At 41.6% G+C, this 18,439-nt stretch overlaps 1 protein-coding gene across 6 annotated transcripts in view; it reads left to right on the top strand.

Moving 5' to 3' along the window:
• Positions 1 to 205: 205 nt before the first annotated feature.
• The window catches only part of ARNT2 (aryl hydrocarbon receptor nuclear translocator 2), a 105,573-nt gene continuing 87,339 nt past the window's right edge, over positions 206 to 18,439 (top strand). For 2 of the 6 annotated variants that reach the window (XM_054836743.1, XM_054836736.1), the window contains exon 1: positions 2,695 to 2,945. In XM_054836743.1, coding sequence (XP_054692718.1) covers positions 2,915 to 2,945 — 31 coding nt within the window. In that variant the 5' untranslated portion in view covers positions 2,695 to 2,914. Of the gene's footprint in view, positions 446 to 2,031; positions 2,227 to 2,694; positions 2,946 to 18,439 lie in introns of those variants that run through there. The other 4 variants (XM_054836735.1, XM_054836733.1, XM_054836737.1 and 1 more) reach the window with 4 other exon arrangements.

Here is an 18,439-nt window from a genome sequence, read left to right as displayed (position 1 = left end):
GTGTGCTCTCAGACCCCTCTGGGTTTGTTTCCTTCAGGGTGGCTTCCTTACCTCTAAAATAGAAATGAAATAAGGAATATGAATGCTTTACTGGTAAAAGAGAGATAAGGTTTAACCCATGTATCCTGGTTTCGGCTGGGATAGAGTTAATTTTCTTCCCAGCAGCTGCTAGTGCTGTGGTTTGGATTCAGGATGAGAATAATGTTGATAACACACTGATGTTTTCAGTTGTTGCCAAGCAGTCAAGGACTTTCCAGCTTCTCATACTGCCCTGCCAACGAGAAGGCGGGGGTGCCCAAGAAGCTGGGAGGGGACACGGCCAGGAGAGCTGACCCCAACTGGCCACAGGGATATTCCACACCATATGACGTCATGCTCCGTGTGTAACGGGGGTTGGCTGGGAGGCGGTTTGGCTCAGAAACTAGCTGAGCCTCGGCTCCAGGAGGTGAGCAATTGTGCTGTGCACCACTTGTTGTGTATATTCTGTTGTTATTATTATTATTTATTATTATTATTGTCTTCCTTTTCTGTCCTACTAAACTGTCTTTATCTCAACCCACAACTTTTACCTTTTTTTTCTTTTCAATTCTCTCCTCCATCCCACTGGGAAGGGCAGTGAGCGAATGGCTGTGTGGTTGTTTTAGCTGCTGGCCAGGTTACACCACGACATCGTGAATACTTGTAAACGCCTTCAGACGACACTTCAGAAGTGCCTAATGCTATAAATTATGGGTTTATAAGGTATTTTACTAACATTGTATGGCCCTTTAACCTTTATGCATGTATGCAACTTGACATAATGGAGGCTCATGGAAAAGCTTTCATGAGCAGGATTACCTGTGCAATTCCAACAGGAGACTTTACAGAAAGCTAAAGGCATTGAGCTGTGCCCTGTTTCCTGCCGCAGGGTAAGCTACTCCGAATGTTGCTTTCCTCATTAAAGGTAAGAATCCAGAAATACTGTGACTGAAGTTCTCTAAAATCACAAAAGCATGGTTTTATCTGAATGAAAATAAGCCGTATTTACAAAATTGCTGATATTAACACAATCTGCTAGTATTAGCAGGGTAAATGCCTTAAGAATTAAGAATGCATGCTGAGCATCCAAAACTCCACAGCATCAGGCGGCACTAAAGCAGTAAGATGCTCAGAAAAACAGCTCAACATCTGATAGGCAAAAGCACAATAAATCAAAGATAAAGTAAACTTTCTAGATAAGCAGGAGCGTTTAATGCTACTCTGATTAAACTCATCTACAGGAAATGAGTAAACACAGCCTCCACGCTTTCTCCATCTTTCTGCCAATTTACATCTTAATGGCTAAACTCTTCCAGGTTACTTATTCAGCAAAGCAAGGGATTGATTTGCAACTTTTCATTTTGAGTGCTTCTATTAACTTCTCAGGGCTGCTCAGAGCAACTGAGCGCAGCCATGGGGAGGTGTTTAAAGATTAACAGGCCTTCGCAGCATTCCAGAGGTGTGAAAAAGTCATCAAAATATATTTTTTTTCCTTCAGTATTACATATATACTACATGTGACTGCTGCAGCTATTATGCTGGTGGCTTTTCACAAATCTTGCAGTTTGTTTATTCTGTGACAGTTTTTTTTTCCCTTAAAGACCCGAGTTATGCGATGATGAGAAAAATCTCAGATTTCATTGAAAGTGTATTTTTAGTCCTTGTGCTTGTAATGGAAAGCCTTAAAATGTGAGCTGAGTTACAAAGGATCCGTTGTTCAGTTACACTGCTTAACTTGAACGTGAGCATAGCGTGAGATAAACCACCATGTTTAGAGGGATATAATTCTTACACTCCACCTGGAGGAGCACAAAATGATCTGTCTCTAAATTCTTGGATTTTTTTTTTAAAGAACTCCAAGAGTTATTACATCTTCCTTTGTAATTCCAGGAAATTAGTATTATTAAGAAAGGACTAAGATGTTTCTGTGTAACACTATCCACTTGAAGCACGCAGCTCTCCATCTTACTGTCAGACATAGAGTATCTGTAACATGAAGATGGCACCACGGCTGCTCTTTTCCCCCCAGAAGCTCTAGGGCTCACTTCATGATGACCGCCAGCCCACCTCAGTGTGTGTGTTGATTCCGGGGACCCACAGAACTGGCATGCCTGAACCCCAAGTGATGGAAGCGTTGGAGGTACATGGAATCCCGGGGCTACATCCCACTTCCATCTCCTAAAGGACATCTCCAGCTCCGAGGAGAAGGTATGTCAGTGTCTGAGGACAACAAGGATGGTGGTAACGTCTAATGGTTCCCCTTCCGCACCCCCTCAGGGGGCCTTCACGTTTGGGTGGCGGTAAGGAGCACCCCAATCTCCCCCTCTCTGTTTCAGGTGGTGATGGGCAGCACCCCAACCGTGCCCCCCTCAGTTTCAGAGTTGGCAGGCAGCACCCCAACCGTGCGCCCCTCAGTTTCGGGGGTGGCAGGCAGCACCCCAACCACCCCCCTCGCCGGCCTGCACCGGAAACCTCTCCCTGCGGGGAGTTCGCGCCTTGTGAGGAGCCGCTCGCTCTGGGGCCGCCGGTTCGAGCCCTGAGGGGGGCGGCTGGGGTGGCAGCGGGACGACGGGCACCTGCACCCCGGTATTTGCGGGGCGAGACGCGGGGGGGGGGGCCCAGCGCACATGTGCGGCCGCCCGGCACATGCTCACTGCGCGCGGCGCATGAGCAGACGCGAAGCGGGGGCCATCGGACATCTTGGGCCGCCCCGCACGGAGCGGGGAGCGCCGCCGCCGGGCCCCGGGGCGGGAGCAGCCCGCCGCCCCCGCGCTTCCCGGCCCGCCTAGCCCGCCCGCCCTGGCGCCTGCGGCCTTCCCCGCCCCCGCCTCCCCCGGGCCGTTCAGAGCATCCCTCCTCCCCTCTTGCATTTGTCTTAATTCTTCTCAGAGACAAGATGGCAACGCCGGCGGCGGTAAACCCTCCCGGTGAGTAGCTGCTGCTGCCGTCGCCCCCTGTGCTGCAGGGAGTCCGTCTCGCCCCATGTGGCCCCGCCGCACAACACGTTCCCCACCCCCGCCGTAGGCACACATCCCTCCCCGGGGACGGTGCGGTCTCCGCAGCCAGGAGGGCGGGCAGCCCCCGCCGCTCTTCCCTGCGCCCCCGGGCTCGTCCCACGGGTCGGCGGGGCCCGCTGGCTGCGGGCCGGAGGGGGCGCGACGCCGCCGCGGGGAGAGCCGGGCCGCCCCGGGCGAGGAACCGCCCGCCCGCCCTGGGACCGCATCGAGTCAGAGAGCTGGGAGCCCTTGGCGGGTTTCTCGGGCTGCAGGAGTCCGGCTGCCTCCTCTCGCTCCGGGTTGCTGCCGTTGGGTGTAGGCGCTGCGGAAATGAACAGTTGTGCATAAGCATACGGCAGGGAAGGAGGGAGCCCGTGGTCCCCGGGCGGGAAGGGTGGCACTGGGGCGGCGGGTTTTGGCTGATCCGGGCAGACCTGTGTCTGCCCTGGGCGTTGGTAGGAACGTTTGGTTTTCCTGCCTGTACGTTGGCCGGGTTTATTGTCGGGAGGTAAAAGCGGCTTGGGAAGCATTGCTGGGAACCAAACGGGGCGTCGAAACTCACCGAGGGCACCTGCGTGCCTGCGGGGTCTTTGCCATGTGTTCGTTTTCTGGCCAAAGGATGAACTAAATACTTTCCGTTAATAGCACATTTATTAAGAGAAGAAACTTACTAAAATTTTCCCTTTCATTTTTTATTTGCAAGGGAAGACGCTCCCTGATGTTGCGTTACGTGTCCGTGAGGTGCAACATCTGTTTTGTTGAGTGCGTGATGGGGCAAAATGGGTTTGGATGAAATGCCATAGTACATAATTTGGAGATGTGCTTGAATCAACTTAGTGTTGGACCAACAAGTATCCCGTGATAAAAATAAGAGGGACAACGGATCTTGCGCTGGGCTCAATACTAACGAAGAATATTTTTATCAAAGGTGGATTCCAGTTTTACTTGTTTTAATATGCAATCACATTTTGTCATTTTTCAAAGAGTCAAGTTCAGTTCTGACATTTAAGGGCTTGCTTGAGTAAATGCCAACTAATGTTTAAAGGCTGTTGTTTAGATTAAATCCTGCTGTAGTTGGTTGTGTAGTTGTCATACTGAAAGTAAATATTATGATATAAGCAATTAATTTGGTTCAGTAAGTGTCAATAAAGTAAGCGGGAACAGATCTTTGCCAATCAGATTAAGTTTTAATATCAGAATTCTACATATTAAATGAAAATCAATATTTAATGGAAGGTTATTAAATGAATATTATTTAGCTTCCAGGATACTGTGGCATGCATGACAAGGGAGAGTTCCATTGCGTGCACCCATAGCTGGAATCGGTGAGCTGTTTTGCGGCCAAAGCAGGATACGAACAGCCTTTTTTTGACTTAGGCTTGGTTTGCCATTCTCCTGTCTGCTCCCCCCAGCTACGCACAGCAGGATCAGCCCTGACCGCTTCGAGGTCTATGCTGAAACCACCGAATTATGGTAGAGCCTGGTGGCCCTTTTGCACCGACTGTTTCCGCCTGCTGTTTTCACCTGCCTGCAGCTGAAGCCACAAAAAAGCTGCGGTTGCAGGAGGAATGGTATGCACGCACCGCAGAGCAGCCTCAGAGTAGAGCTTCACAGTTGTTCTCCCGTGACCCAGGGAACACGCTCGCTTTGTGAATTTAGAGAGCGTTATGGGATTATTGAAGAAAGATAAAAAACCCATGAGGGAAACGAGAGCCAAGTGAGTTGGCTGTATGCATCTCTGTGCAGCGATCTGACACAGTTGAAGTTGACTTGCAGTGTGGTCCTCAAACTCTCCTAAACACAGATTGCTGGTCCACCGGAAGGATGAGGAAACGTGTTGGTTTCCTGAAGTGAACCAATGCCTGCTTCTGCAAGGCTGCGGTTGCAGGGCATTGTTTTACTCCTTGTCTAGGCAGTTGGAACAGATCTGAGCTGAAAGACAAATTCACTGGCTGTTAATGATCCTCCCACGTTTTCTGTGCGTGAGTGTTGCTGTCAGACAAATGTAGCTACGCGGGGATGAAGTCAAAATGAGGAGTTTTTGAGCTGTGAATTGGTGAGGAGAGGAGACCTTCCATCCGTAGTGCAGTGCTGTGTTTGCTGTACCACGGACAGCAGAAGATAGAGCTGCATGAAATAACCTTGATTTATGCTGTATTTTTTTTAAGTCATAATCTGTTATTTTTGTTATTTTTTTTGATTAACTGCAAAGCAGTGCAGAGAAACAATCGAAAGCTGTGGTGAGAAAATTTTAATACTGCTGGTTTCTCTTGCGGCCAGATCCTTAGCTGGAGTAACGTGAAAGTAGCCCTATTAGTATTGGTGAAGCTGTGCCGCCTTACGTCGGTTGACTTTCTGATCTGTGATGTTAAGGGAACACAATAGAGAGATTAACTTGTTAAGCATCTTTAATGATGATTAGAAATTACAATATGATTAAATTTTTATTAAGCAATTGTCTGGGGTTCTAATAACAGTTGATAATTTAGGCAGGACATTAACTTGCAGCTACCACAATACAAATACATGTGATTTTACTCATATTCTAGATAGTGGAATGGGGATTAGCGGAGACAGAAAAGCTGATTGTTCTGTAATTCTGGATGTGAAAGTCTTTCAGTGTGGGATCTCCTGGTACAGAACCACGGACTGCTCTGCAGCATCATCTTCTCTCTCACGTTAGATGCAGATTTATCCATTTTCCCACCAATCATTTTTTAATGGAGAGTTTGAGTTGGGAAAGTTCACGGGAGTGGGAGCAGTTTGCAGCCTGTCCTGGCTAGGGCTCATGGGAATTGCAGTGTCAGGGACCGAATTGTGGTGGGGGTAAGGCCACCTCTGTGGGGTTCCTGGGCTTTGTTAGATCTAAACCGATAGTTCTTTTTGGTGAAGGTGTTTGGCCATAGCTGCAACTAGACATCGCACTGGCAAAACTGGGGGGTGCTCCGTGAGATGGTCGTCTTTCCCATTGCTTAACCTTGGGAATGGGATCTGGTTAGAAGTACTGTGTTCATTTGTCGTAATCTGGATGACTAACTGAAGTGCGAAACACAATACAGGTGTGTGGGAAGCTCATCTGCATTGGCACAAAGCATCGGAGTTAATTTATTTCCTCCTGAAATAAGATTGGCATATTAAATGGGATTTAAGAACAAAAAAATTGTGTAGGTGTAACAAGCATTTCATAAATTACTGCTTGCAGCAAAGTAACTTAGTGCCATGTCTGTTTTAAATCTATGTATTTTGGGAATGCAAACTTGTCCGTAACTGTTGCTACTTTGGGGTCAAATTTTGCTTGAGTGCAGTACTTGATGCGGCAATTCTCGTATTAGCCAAGTTGGGATGAAAGCATAAAACTCTTAATGAATTCAACACTTTCTTTTCCTGAGACATTACTTGGTCTTGGGTGACAAGTTCCAATCTGTCTCAGTCTGATGGGTCATCCCAGAGCAGCAACTTTCTGCTGTAATCAGGTGATGTGAAATGAGCTGATTGTATCCTTTCAGCTCTTCCCGGTGAGGTATCCCTAGATGGAAGGGCAACCCTGGGAAGTACCCACAGATGTGTTGCCAAATGCCACAAACTTGTAAGTCAAGCCAGAAGAAATCATGAGATTTCAGAGATTATCTAGAGTTACATTAGAGGGCAGATCCCTTAGGATGCATTTTTGGCTGTGTTTTAAGGTTTTGTGAATCCTTAGGATTGTATTCTTATATTTAATTGAAAAAAAAAATAGTAACTGGTTTGTTCACTTAATCACAAAAGCTCCTGTAATGATTTCTTTTTAAGCAGAGAGCCCAAAGCGTAAAGGTATGGAGAACAATATGTCCCTGGAAGGGCATCTACTAGAGATGTGTTGAGGCAGAGAGAGGTGGTGGGCCCTGAGAGAACAGAGTTGCTGTGGCTTAAGACATTGCTATTACAACCACAGTAGCTGACGGGGTACTTTTAGCATGTGGCTAATCCCAAGATAGAAAAAAAAATGGGGTTGAACCTTGAAGAGTTCAACTTGAACTCTTATTTTTAATAAGTTCTCTTTCAGTTTGTAATGAGTTAACAGCAAATTTTATGTCGTATCGGTGAAAACTTGTCGCTCAGCCCTGCATCTGGGCTCTTGTTTTAGGCAATTGCATTGGGTTCTGGGAGCTGGTTTTGTTTGTGTGTGTTTGTTTGACTTGGGAGTTAAGTGGAGATAAATCAATCTGCTGTTTCAGCTGGACGTTCTGAGAACCAGATCGTCTGTTACCCAGTCTTACGTTTGCACTCAAGTTACTAAGATATTAAGTGCTGTGGATGAATTTTCTGGATGCTGCCCGTTCCATATTCCCAAAAGGAATTGGCTTTCTGAAGTTAACAATCTGGCCGTTCTGTTCTTTAGCTTTCATACAGCTTTGAAGTTAATGATTAAAAAAAAAACAACACACAAAACCCAACTACTTCAGCATTTTAGATTTCAAAATTGTCTATTCAACTCAGAGCCCAAAAGTTGTTGTGTTTTATTGCTACAGTAGTAACAGCCTTGTCTTTTATTACAATATAGACTATCCAGTAAACTCCCAAATCAATTTAACAGCATCCTGAGGAGTAAATGGAGTGTTCTAGTGATGGAGGTTATAATGGGCTCTCATGTTTCTGGGATGCAAAAAAGTAAGTCTTCCTTCTAAGATAATGTTGAAACAAAGGTCTCAAATATGGAACACTCATTAGCTAATGGGAGGTTTGAATTGCAGATCTTTTTCTTCTTGTATTTTCATATCTTTCTTACTGCAGAATTGGTCCATATTTCAGTCAAACTATGGTGCGAGATGATAGTGCCTCTTGAATTGTTCTGTGATAATGTATTCTCCTTCAGGACTGTGCCGAGCAGTAACTTGCATTGAAGAAATGTTATTTTTTGATATTTCTAATATATAGGCCATACAAAAGATTTCCTTTCAGGATACCTTTTCTATCACGGAATATTTATTTAAAATTTGCATATGTAGCTTGTGGTTCGTTCACAGTATTTTTCCAAATAGAACGATGTTTCCCCATGCCTCTTAATAAAAATGCAAACCAAAACAGATATTGCTGATTTCTGTAATACCAGATGGTATTGCTGATTTTTCTTTCCAGTAAGAAAAATTGCTATAGAGATTAGGTAGCAAAGGAAAAAAACCCAGCCTTTTCAAAACAGTCAAGGCAAAATAATGCTGTTGATGTAGTGATTATTGTTATTAAGAGGACAAAAATGAGGCTGTCATTATGAAGATGTATTCAGAGATTATGCTTAAATGGCTTGTGAAGATCACATATGTGTGTCATTTAGGGTAATTTTGGGGGGCTTACTGCTTCATAACTGACAAGTAAGAATGGAAAATGTCTTAATTCAGTGCTACCTGCAGAAAGTACAATGTTATTAAAATTTGCAATAGAAAAGGGAAAGAGAGGACTGAGTTTAAGACGTGGCAATTTAGATCTCAGGTCTTGTTGTAGCCCTCTGGCAGATTTTCCAGTCTATCTATAGCAAAGTGTCTTTGGGTGGCCAGCAGGATTTAGAGAGATGAATCAGCTCTGGATGAGCTGTTCTGTCTAGCCAGCACTGTGGAGCGCAGGCATGCTGCCCTGGGTGCAGAAGCGTGCAGATACCAACCCAAGCTGCTGTCTTTTCTTGACTGTAGGAGTGTGCTCAATAAAGGTTATGTGGGCAAGAAATCTGCAAAGATAAAAGTGCTCCTTCACCCATTCTGTAAGATAATCTGTGCAAAAAAAAAAAATTAGATTTGCTGGACAATACAGGCAAAAAAATTGAAATTTCAGAGATCTTGAGTGGGCGCTTGCTGTATAAACAACTGGTACAGTTCACTTCTTGCTAACAGTATTTCCTTTGTTCGGATATAAAGCATTTCCTGTCACCTCATCCATATCAATCATTCTGTCAAATGAGGAAGAGAAAAAATTTATAAGGCTGCATTTGTACATTTTAGTTAGCTTCTGATTATAATCCAAATAAGATAGATGCACAACATTAGCAAAGAAAAAATTTAAAATTAATAATTCATCATCTTCCATTGTTTAAAATAAAAATTTGTATGTAAATTAATTGATTGAATAAACCCACATGGACCAAATACAGATGGGTACTCCTGAAGGAAACACTTTGTCACAAAATGTTATAGGATTTCAGCAAAATCTGGCCTTTGAAGTGCCTGAGGTATGTGATTTGAAACTTCAGTACCAAACATAGAATGCCAATTTTTTAACAAGAGCCGATTCAAACTTCAATTTGGATAGTCAAAATTTCAAATGGATCTTGGTTTTATTGTTTAAATGGATTAATGGCTTTGGTCATGCAATGGGTAATGAATTGGAAGCTGTTTTCAAGATAGATGTAATTTCCTTTTTTTGTACCCAAAGCACGCCAGTCTTCCTTGGGCAAAGCCATCTGCACACGGAGAAAGAGAAATCCTTTGTTTTGCATACTCCACATATTGATAAACATTTCTAAACTTTCTGCTGCTTCTCTTTTGTCAACTTTTATTTCCATTTTGCCTATCTTTAGTATTTCCGTCCTACGGTTTCAATCCTGCTTTCCACTTACGTGCCTCCACCTTTCTCCCGTAACGACGGTATTTTCACTGTGGTGCTACGCTGAGCTGTGCGTGGACTTCTCCGTTACTGTTGTTTAAATGTAAATGAATCCTGGCGTTGTACTGGTGCTACTCCCAAGCCTTCCAACAGCTTATGAATTCAGATTCCATTCTGTAGGTACTATCTGACGTCCCCCTTAGAGAAAAGTGATACTTTTCTGTTGTAAGTAGGAACTGTGCTGCCTTCCCGTGTAACCCAGCAGGTACTGTAAGGTGTAATCAGTTGGCTCTAATTAGGAGCCTTTATTAGCTTACATCTGCCCTAGATGTATATATGTTGCTGTTTTGTTCAAGGACAGCTCATAACATTCATTTCAAATGTTTAGATTTGGGCTGCTGCAGTTATTCTCATCTAAATGTCAACTGCATGTGAGAAATAGAATAATATAAAATAATTATAATTTTTTTCTCTAATCAAGCAAAAGGGGTGTTGAATTGTTTAATTACTGGCTTTGCCAGCATGCAGATGGGAAGGCTTTTCAGGTAAGTTGCTCATACAAAATGCCTGAAATGGATAGTAATTAACAACTGGCTCTTCATTGGTATGTTAATTACACTGCCATTTGTCCTGGTGCCTGTCCTTGTTGAAATGTTCAGTTACACTGAACTGAAGCGTTCATTTCCTGGCAAACACAGAATGTATCAGAACAGTTTGACTCTCAGATATATGCAAATATTTTATGGGAAGAGGCATGCCAGTAAATCACTGAGCTACAAAGAACAAAAACACTGCATATTTGTATTCCTCAGAGGTAAAAGCAAAACCTGTTTCTGTGGAATATACAGGCCTGATTTTGAAAAATGGTCTCCAGTACTTTCCCAGTAATAATCCAGAACACGATTTCATGAAAGTAGGTAATTTTAGGGACTTGTTACTGCTGTCTGTCAGTAAAGGTAGGTGGACATCTGGGTGCTGTTAAATGCCCTTGCAATGCATGTGTTTTTAAAGCTATTGCCTGTAATATCTGGATGGAAAATCAAACTCAACTGGAAATGCTGTTAAAACTCAACATAAAACAGATTATTTTGAACGCAAGGAGAATTAAAGTAACTTCTTATGAATAGATCGCATCAATAGTCTCAGATCTTATTTAATTTAGTTTTATTAAGAATCTAGATTGCCTTCTGTTATTTGAATGGAGCTTTGCAGAGTGCATCCCCAAACTCCAGATACTACTGCAGTAAGTAAAACCAGACTGCATCTGGTATGCCTCTCCGTTAGTCAGTAATGTCCTGAAGAGGGGCCGGCTGGTAAAGTTCTGCGGCTGGCCAGCATGTCGGTATCAGGCTAGTATTTTAATTTCCTAAGTTTGTGTCACGTGGAAAGCGGTTAATCTGCCCCACGCGTGATGACCCTCAACACGTGGCAGAAGTCAGCCTCTGAAATTAGGCGCCGATTGAGGAGTAGCTGCGGGAAGTGGATTATAGTCTTAGAATTAGCTATAAAATGGCACTAGCTACTGCGTGTCACTGCCCCCTGAGTCATGTGTGATCCGTTTATTGACAAAAAACTTTATTGCTGTTGGTGCTGCAGAGCCAACACGACCATGGACGAGCTGCATTTCCATTGTTTTGTGTCCAACAGGCAAAGTTGCTAGCTCAATTTTGCGTCCAACTTTAAAGACTTAAAGTACAGTTAACTGGAAAAGCTTGGTTTGAAATGCTAAATTCTTGTGTTCCCAACCACTGAGAGGAAGCTCATTTAACAGCAGTCTGCGGTGGCTGGCCCTGGGAGAGAGTTGGGGAGAATAGAGGTCAGTCTGATGACTGCTCCTGTGAGTCATGTTCGTGTCACAGTATATGGGGACACCAATGGCTTCCTCAGATTTAATTATTTTTTTTAAGGCATCTTTAAGAGATCGCCTGGTCTTCTGCGTATGGTTCTGTCACCCTGAAAATGCTCTGCACTTTCTGTAGTGAGTAGTGGTTTGGCCAGCAGAAAACGAGGCTGTATAATGAAAACTTCCCTTTATTTTTATGAGATTTTTAGTGACCTTAGGAATACCTTGGCAAATTATTGGAGCTATGTAAGGGTTTCAGAGTTTGTGGGATAAATGTCCCTCTTCTGATTTGTTTTCTTTATGTTTTCATGTAAACCAGACAATTTTTCTGGTTTATATTAAAAAAAGAAAAAATAAAAAGTTTAATTTGCTGTGCAGTCGGGTTTGTGGGAACAGCAGTTGCATCTTAGCTGCATTATATTTTTGCTTACAGTGAAGGTTTGAAGTATGCATTTTCATTGTTGAAATTAAAGTAAATGAACCATCACTAAGAAAAATATAGAAGCATTTTCAAACTCTCTTATGAGGACTGGAAAATAAGAATACTTTCTGAATGCATGGGTACATTTAAAAGGTGGACTACAGTCCTAATAATTTTTGGTCAGCTCCTTTCTTGTAGACGTCTGACCAAAGTTTCTGTGAAAATAACTTTGGGAGTATTCAGACCTTCATTGACTATGAAGCCTACTTTAGATGGAAGAGGTGTCTGCCTGCACTGCAGAAGGACCGATGTCTTCTGTGGTGGCCGGGACCTCCTACCTGCCAGGTTCTTGGAGGTTTCCATCCATGGTGATGAAAGGGTGCCAGGGTCTGCTCCACCTCCCTTGCACCCTGGCCCTGGTGTTGATTAAAGGCTAATGAAGTGGATTTGAGCTACATCTCTGAGCGATGACCATTAGCAGTTGAGGTGTTGAGGACATGTTCTGTTCTCCTGGTGCTCTCATCATGGTAGTGATCTCCAGCAAAGTGGACAGTGGACTGCTGGAATTAACAATGTCTTAAATGAACATAACAATCTTCCCCAAATGCCACGTGTTGAGGCCTGCAGAATCCCAATTTCACAGTTCCTATACAAGTCCTTAAAAATGTGTAATGTCTCTGTAGATTCTCTGCCAGGAGTTCTCTGCATCTATGAGTTAGGGTTGTTCCAAGTGAGACTATTTCTCTTGTTACTTGGGTGAGGCTGGATTGGATTCTCAAAGAGCAAAACATGCTAGATCAGACTTGTGATACCTGGAACTCCTATCCAAAAATAGCCCGTCGCAGACATTTTAGAATAAAATATAAAATTTCCATTATGGATACTTACAGAATAAGACAGCAGTAGAGAATCTTTTTCCTCCTTTGTTGATGATGGGCACTGTGAAGTACTTAGGTTTATGTGAGTCTTTGGGGTTCCTTGTAGTTTATTCAAGCTTGAGACTTGGTTCTTGAATGATCACAGCTGTTGGGTTTATTTCATCTAAATTAAACTGAGTGTTTCTGTACTTGCTGTACTCTGTGATGTCCTCCTGATACAACAAATTAACCTGTGCCTTTCTGAGATGTAGTAGTCTTCTGGTTAAATATATCTCAATACTCTTTAACTCTTTAAACAAGCTAACCACATATTTCCAAATTGTTTCCTGACTTAAGACTTAATCTTATTTTTTAATGGTGTCCTCCTCCTGCTTCTCAAGCCCTTTGGTTCTGAGCTGTAAATGAGACTGAGGCTTATGATGATTTTTAACATTTTAGTGAATGCTGCCAGTCTGAATATGTTCTCTCCAAAGTTTTCCCTTTTGTTACTTGTGTTTCTCCCTCCACATTCCATGCATGTTTTAAAAAAGGTGGCCATGTAAATATGTAAGTAATGTTTGAGGTTAGGCAGCTGTAGGATGGCACTGTAAAACAACATTTTAATGCTGCAGTACAGTAGCTGAATTAAAAGATGGGTGGTTTTACTTGTTGGCATTTTGGTTGAGTAGCATCAGTTGGAGATGTGTGAGTGGGTGGAAAGAACATTAACATGAAGTTCATGATGAATTATGTTTTGCTTGAGGAAAACTATTCATTAGTCTCATAGCTGGCACATGCCTTTTTATTCCTTCTCTAAAGTAGTATCTGACTATTTTGATGAAAAGGTTGATATGACATTAAGGAAGTGGTTCTGCCTCATCTGCTGATGATGTGCAGAAGACTTTCTGCCCTTGGCAGAACTGGATAAGACATAGGCAGCATGCCAGTCCTCGCTTTGCGCAAGGAAGGGCATATAGGTGTGGTAAATGTTTCAGGGTACGCAGAGTCATGGCTCCATCTCTTCGTTACGTGTGGAGGTTAATAATGTTGTCTCCGAGTTCAGCTCCAGAACTCATCGTGTCTCCACCTAAACCACTTTATCGGTGTTGGGTTTTCAAGATGGTCTTAGGACAAAATGTTCTTTCATCATTGTTAAATTTAAAATGACTGCAGTAATTATGAGTAAGAATTTCAGACACCAATAAATTCTCACTGTGCAGGAAAATTCTTGGCTGTTACAAGCTGCCTACATTTTTCAGTTTTAACGCTGGCTGGCTGGCTATCTCGTGTGTGAGAACTGACCAGGGAAAGACGGCAGTCTTGTGGCACTGGACAGGGTTCAAATTTACTACAGACTTCCTGCTTAACCTCTGACGAGTAATATCCCCGTGTGCCAGTTAAGTCATCTGATTTTTGTTGCCGTTTCTCTTACCTCCAGTTTGCATGTCCTGTTTATAAGACTGTGTATTCTGGGATGCTTTTTTCATATGCGTCTGTTATGAAATGACATATTTGTAGGAGGGTGGGGAGTGCCTATCCTGGAGCGAGCAGAGAATTTTTTTTTTCATTGCGATGTACTAATTGATAATGTTTTAATAACAGGCTTTTATTGCAAGCACATTTATGTTGAATTAGCAACGATTTTTTCTCCTTTGGGAAGAAGAGAAGATAAAAAAGCAGAATATGCTGCTTCTTTCTCCTCGGAAACAGCAGATATTATTTATTCCAGGCACATGAATAACCATTAAATTGTATTTTCTTTATACTGTAGATATGATGTTGGGATAATGTGCTTTTTAAGTGTCTTGGCAAAATACACACATGAGCAGAGATGGATAGCTATTTCAGTGCTGAATTACCAACGATCTACCTGGCTTTAAAGTCTTAATATAGGCTTTACAACTTATTTTTTGCTGTCTTGACTTATGGTTGCTTTTGTCACTTAATTTGCCTTTGAAAACACATCAGTTTGTTCTCAGCCAGTTACAGTCTGAATTGAGAGCAAAATATTCATTGCTTCATACACAAAAGCAATGATCAAACTATATGAAAAATACAGTTACACAGAGTGAAAAATAATGAGATAGTTTTCAAGTGTTTGTTGTGTGTTTGAGAGTTGAATTTAAAAAGTAAGAAAATGCATTATATGGGGGTATTTGGTTAGTATGTTAACTCAAAATGCTCTTTAAATCCAGCCAAGGAGCTCTCACTGGAAGTAAATACATTTTCAAAAACCAGATCATGATTCTTTCTAACGTTAAATGTAACGATAGGGTATTTGTGGTGATTTCTTGGGACGTGCATTTGGCTGCCACTGGGTGTTTGCTTTGTTGTGTAGAGTCCCCGTCGTAGCTGGAACCTGATGGCCAAGCTTGACATTCAGACTGATTTGATGTGTCCTTCGTATTTGTCTGTGCTGCTCTTCAGTCAGCAAATATCAAAGCAAAAAACTTTGTTTGGTCAATATTTACAGACAAATACTCAGCTTGTTTTTTGACAAACATCCAGTTTGTTTATAGTGAGGGTTTTTTCAGTATCATTCTTCAGTTCTGTATTTGATGTATCCACAGAACTGTCTGTATGCTTTTGGGAACAAGTGACTTGTAATGGATGTCAAATCATGTTTGTCATGAATATGGGAACATGGGAAAATAATGTTTTGTTGTTTTATGTTTTCATTTGTTTAGTAGTTCACTGGTAGAATATCCAGTGAAGTCTTGTATTTTGTAATTCTGAAAAAGCAGTAAGGGCATGGCCATTACAGCGGATCACTTCTGACAGCCTAGCAGAGCTTACCTGGAAACGTAATTTACTCTCTTACTTTAAATTTGGTAATTTTAAAATGCAAAGTATGAGATTCAGTATTATAAAAGCTGTTCAGGAAATAGCTCTGTGAAGAAGTTAAGCAGAAGAAAGTATTCCAAAATTCATGACAAATTCTTGGGTGTGTAGTAAACCTAAAGTAACAGTAAGGAATCTTCTGCAGCAGAGCATAGCAGTGTTTTGTATTTATTATATGCCTATGAAGGTTTCCCTTATGCCATAATGTTGGGGTGTGCTATTTGGAGCATTTGTGGGAATGAAAAATTCTAGAAAGTAATGCAAAAAATGCAAATGCAGCTACCTTTGAACTTCCGAAAGCCTATGGGCTTTTATTATTTTTTTTTATTATTTGCAGACACGAAAGATAAAACATGTGAAATTACCTAAAAGGCAGAATGTTCTAAAAAGCCTAATTAATGATCCTGAGGCAGTGAAAGGTAGAAAAATCACTAAGACCTTTATTTGTAACTTTTTTTTGCTTGCAGAAAAATTCAGGTTTTGGGAAGCTAATCTTCAAAGACGAGGGTAGCTGCTAATATGGGTTGGTACCTCAGAGCAGTTAAGACTTCAGAAGATGTTCTGAAGGTTGTCCTCTGCGGGTGGTTAAACTGACACATCCGGATCTCCGATAGGTGCCAGTTGAATGTTGTGGGAAGACTGGTGTACCCTTTTCAGGTGGCTTTTGGAGATCCAGTTTGATTTGAATCTGGAATTTTCATATCCACAGTTTTTTTCTCTGGTCTGAAGGCTGGGCTCAAGTGCTTCATAAACTGGGCCTGGAGTTTGAAAAAATAATGGTTTGGGGTAATAGATTACACAATCAGTCTATGCACTTGTACATCTCGTTTGAGTCACGGGAAGATTTTGATCCTTGTTGCTGCTATGGGAATGTAAGGTTAGCGGTTTTCTCCCACCTCCAGAGGAAAAAAAAAAAAAGAAATGTTAATCAGAAAATCTCCTTTGACTTACTGGAAGTTCAGCAAGGGATGAAATGAACTGAATATTTAATATACAAGGCTCAGGCTGGGTTTTCAAAATGGACTTAAATGTGGTTCCCCCCCCCAATTTTTTAGACAGAGAACATTGCATTAGAAATTGTGAGGAAAGGAGAAGTACTAAACCACACCCTATTTTTACAACATGTTTTGTGATGCATAGTGATATTCTTTTTAGGGTGTTTCACATAAATATTCTTATTCTTGGTAATAAATTGGGACATGGAAACACCTGAAAGGCCAATTAATTATCGTAACATCGAATAAGCATCATTTGCTTGTTGATCAAGCAGAACTGAAGTCATTAGTGCTATCAATAAAATACTGTTTAATGAAAACAAGAGCATTCTGATTACCCAACAGTGCCCAAGGACACTGTAAATATACTGATAATTAAGTATTTGGTGATGCAAGTTGCTGTTCTGAATGAAATGTAGAATTAACATACCCTTCTGAGGCACACTTAAAAAAAAATCTTTGTAATAAATAATAAAGGCATTTGAAGGACATGAGTAAATAATTTTCAATGAATAATTTAAATCAGAGTGGTCTAAATTTTACATCTTTGTAATTGGACTGTGTTGTTGCTGAGCTTTCCGCAGCTGATGAAGGGTGGATGTCTCCGTATGTGTGGGTGCATCAGAAAAGCCTCAGGTCTTTGACCCCAGCTTGGTCAGTGACTTGCAGGGCAGCTCGTGGGCCACGACCACAGCGTTAGTGGTCAGTTTAGTCTGATGTAATTTGACAGTCACCACTTCCTCAGAAATACTTTGTGCAGATCTTTCATCGTCTTCCTTACCAGCCTCTCCGTGACTTGGCTCAAGAAGGTGACACCAGAGATTATTTCTCCTGGGGACTCTGTTGTAGTAGGGAGGTCAGGTGCAAATACCACTTTGTCTCAGTCTGGGTCCTTGCTTTTTCAAATTTCTAAATTTAGGATTAATTTTATAAATGCTTGCCCCTGTGAACTTAGACAATGCTTGCTGTGCTTGTCCACCTCAATGAAAATAGATTATAAGAATATTTATGTGAAACAATTACAGGAGGGTACCAGGAATACATTCATTCACGAAAACATCTCTGCTCATTATTTAAGAAATACATTGTCAAAGTTCTTCCAACTTGAACCAGAAGTTACAGTCACAAATACTGCCTTGAATGCTCGTGAAATCTGATAGCTGACTTCTGTTGTAGTTAACAGAAAATATGGACAAGAATCAAGTGATGTTGGCTCTCAAGTCATATAAAATGACATTCATTTGAATTCCGTGCATTTCTGGGTAGAGAGGAAAAGTAAAATAGTCAACAGAAGGCTTTGGGTTCCTAGGAAGGCTGGGCTACCCCTGATCTGCATTTGGTTAAGATCAGTTTTGGTCCACATTGTAGGCAGATTTATAACGTGTTACCTTTATTTCATTGCATATTTACAGCTATTCAGTGTGTTTTATGTAGCTGATAGGAGCTTAGAGCACTGTCACCTTGTTTTGATGTAAACTCTGGAGATCCACAGTATGGATTTTGGTGGGGTTTTTCTTGTATATACTATTGTAGGTATTTTAATAAGAGTTTCAAAATGATTTCTGCAAGTTGACAGTTGAACTTGTACATGAACAAAATAGATTTGTGATCAAGCACTGATATTTGGTTGAAATCTTAACCAGATTCTATTGCTGGAAAAAAATTGCTAGATAGATAGTAAAAAGTTGGACTTCTTGATAGAAGATAATAGAAGTATTATTTTAAAATAAATAATTTGAAGATGAGTGAATAAAAATGAAGTCTACAATGATGACATAGTAACTCCTCAATAGTTTATCTGCACTCGTTATTTATTTATCATAAAACAATTGCACAGCAATTTATTAAAGGACATTAGCTTGTAAATATCTTTGGATAATTATCTTGTAGAACAGGGAAAT

Source organism: Grus americana, chromosome 10 (assembly GCF_028858705.1).
Source record: "Grus americana isolate bGruAme1 chromosome 10, bGruAme1.mat, whole genome shotgun sequence".
Lineage (NCBI taxonomy): Eukaryota > Metazoa > Chordata > Aves > Gruiformes > Gruidae > Grus > Grus americana.
This window is presented reverse-complemented; position numbering and strand designations above follow the sequence as displayed.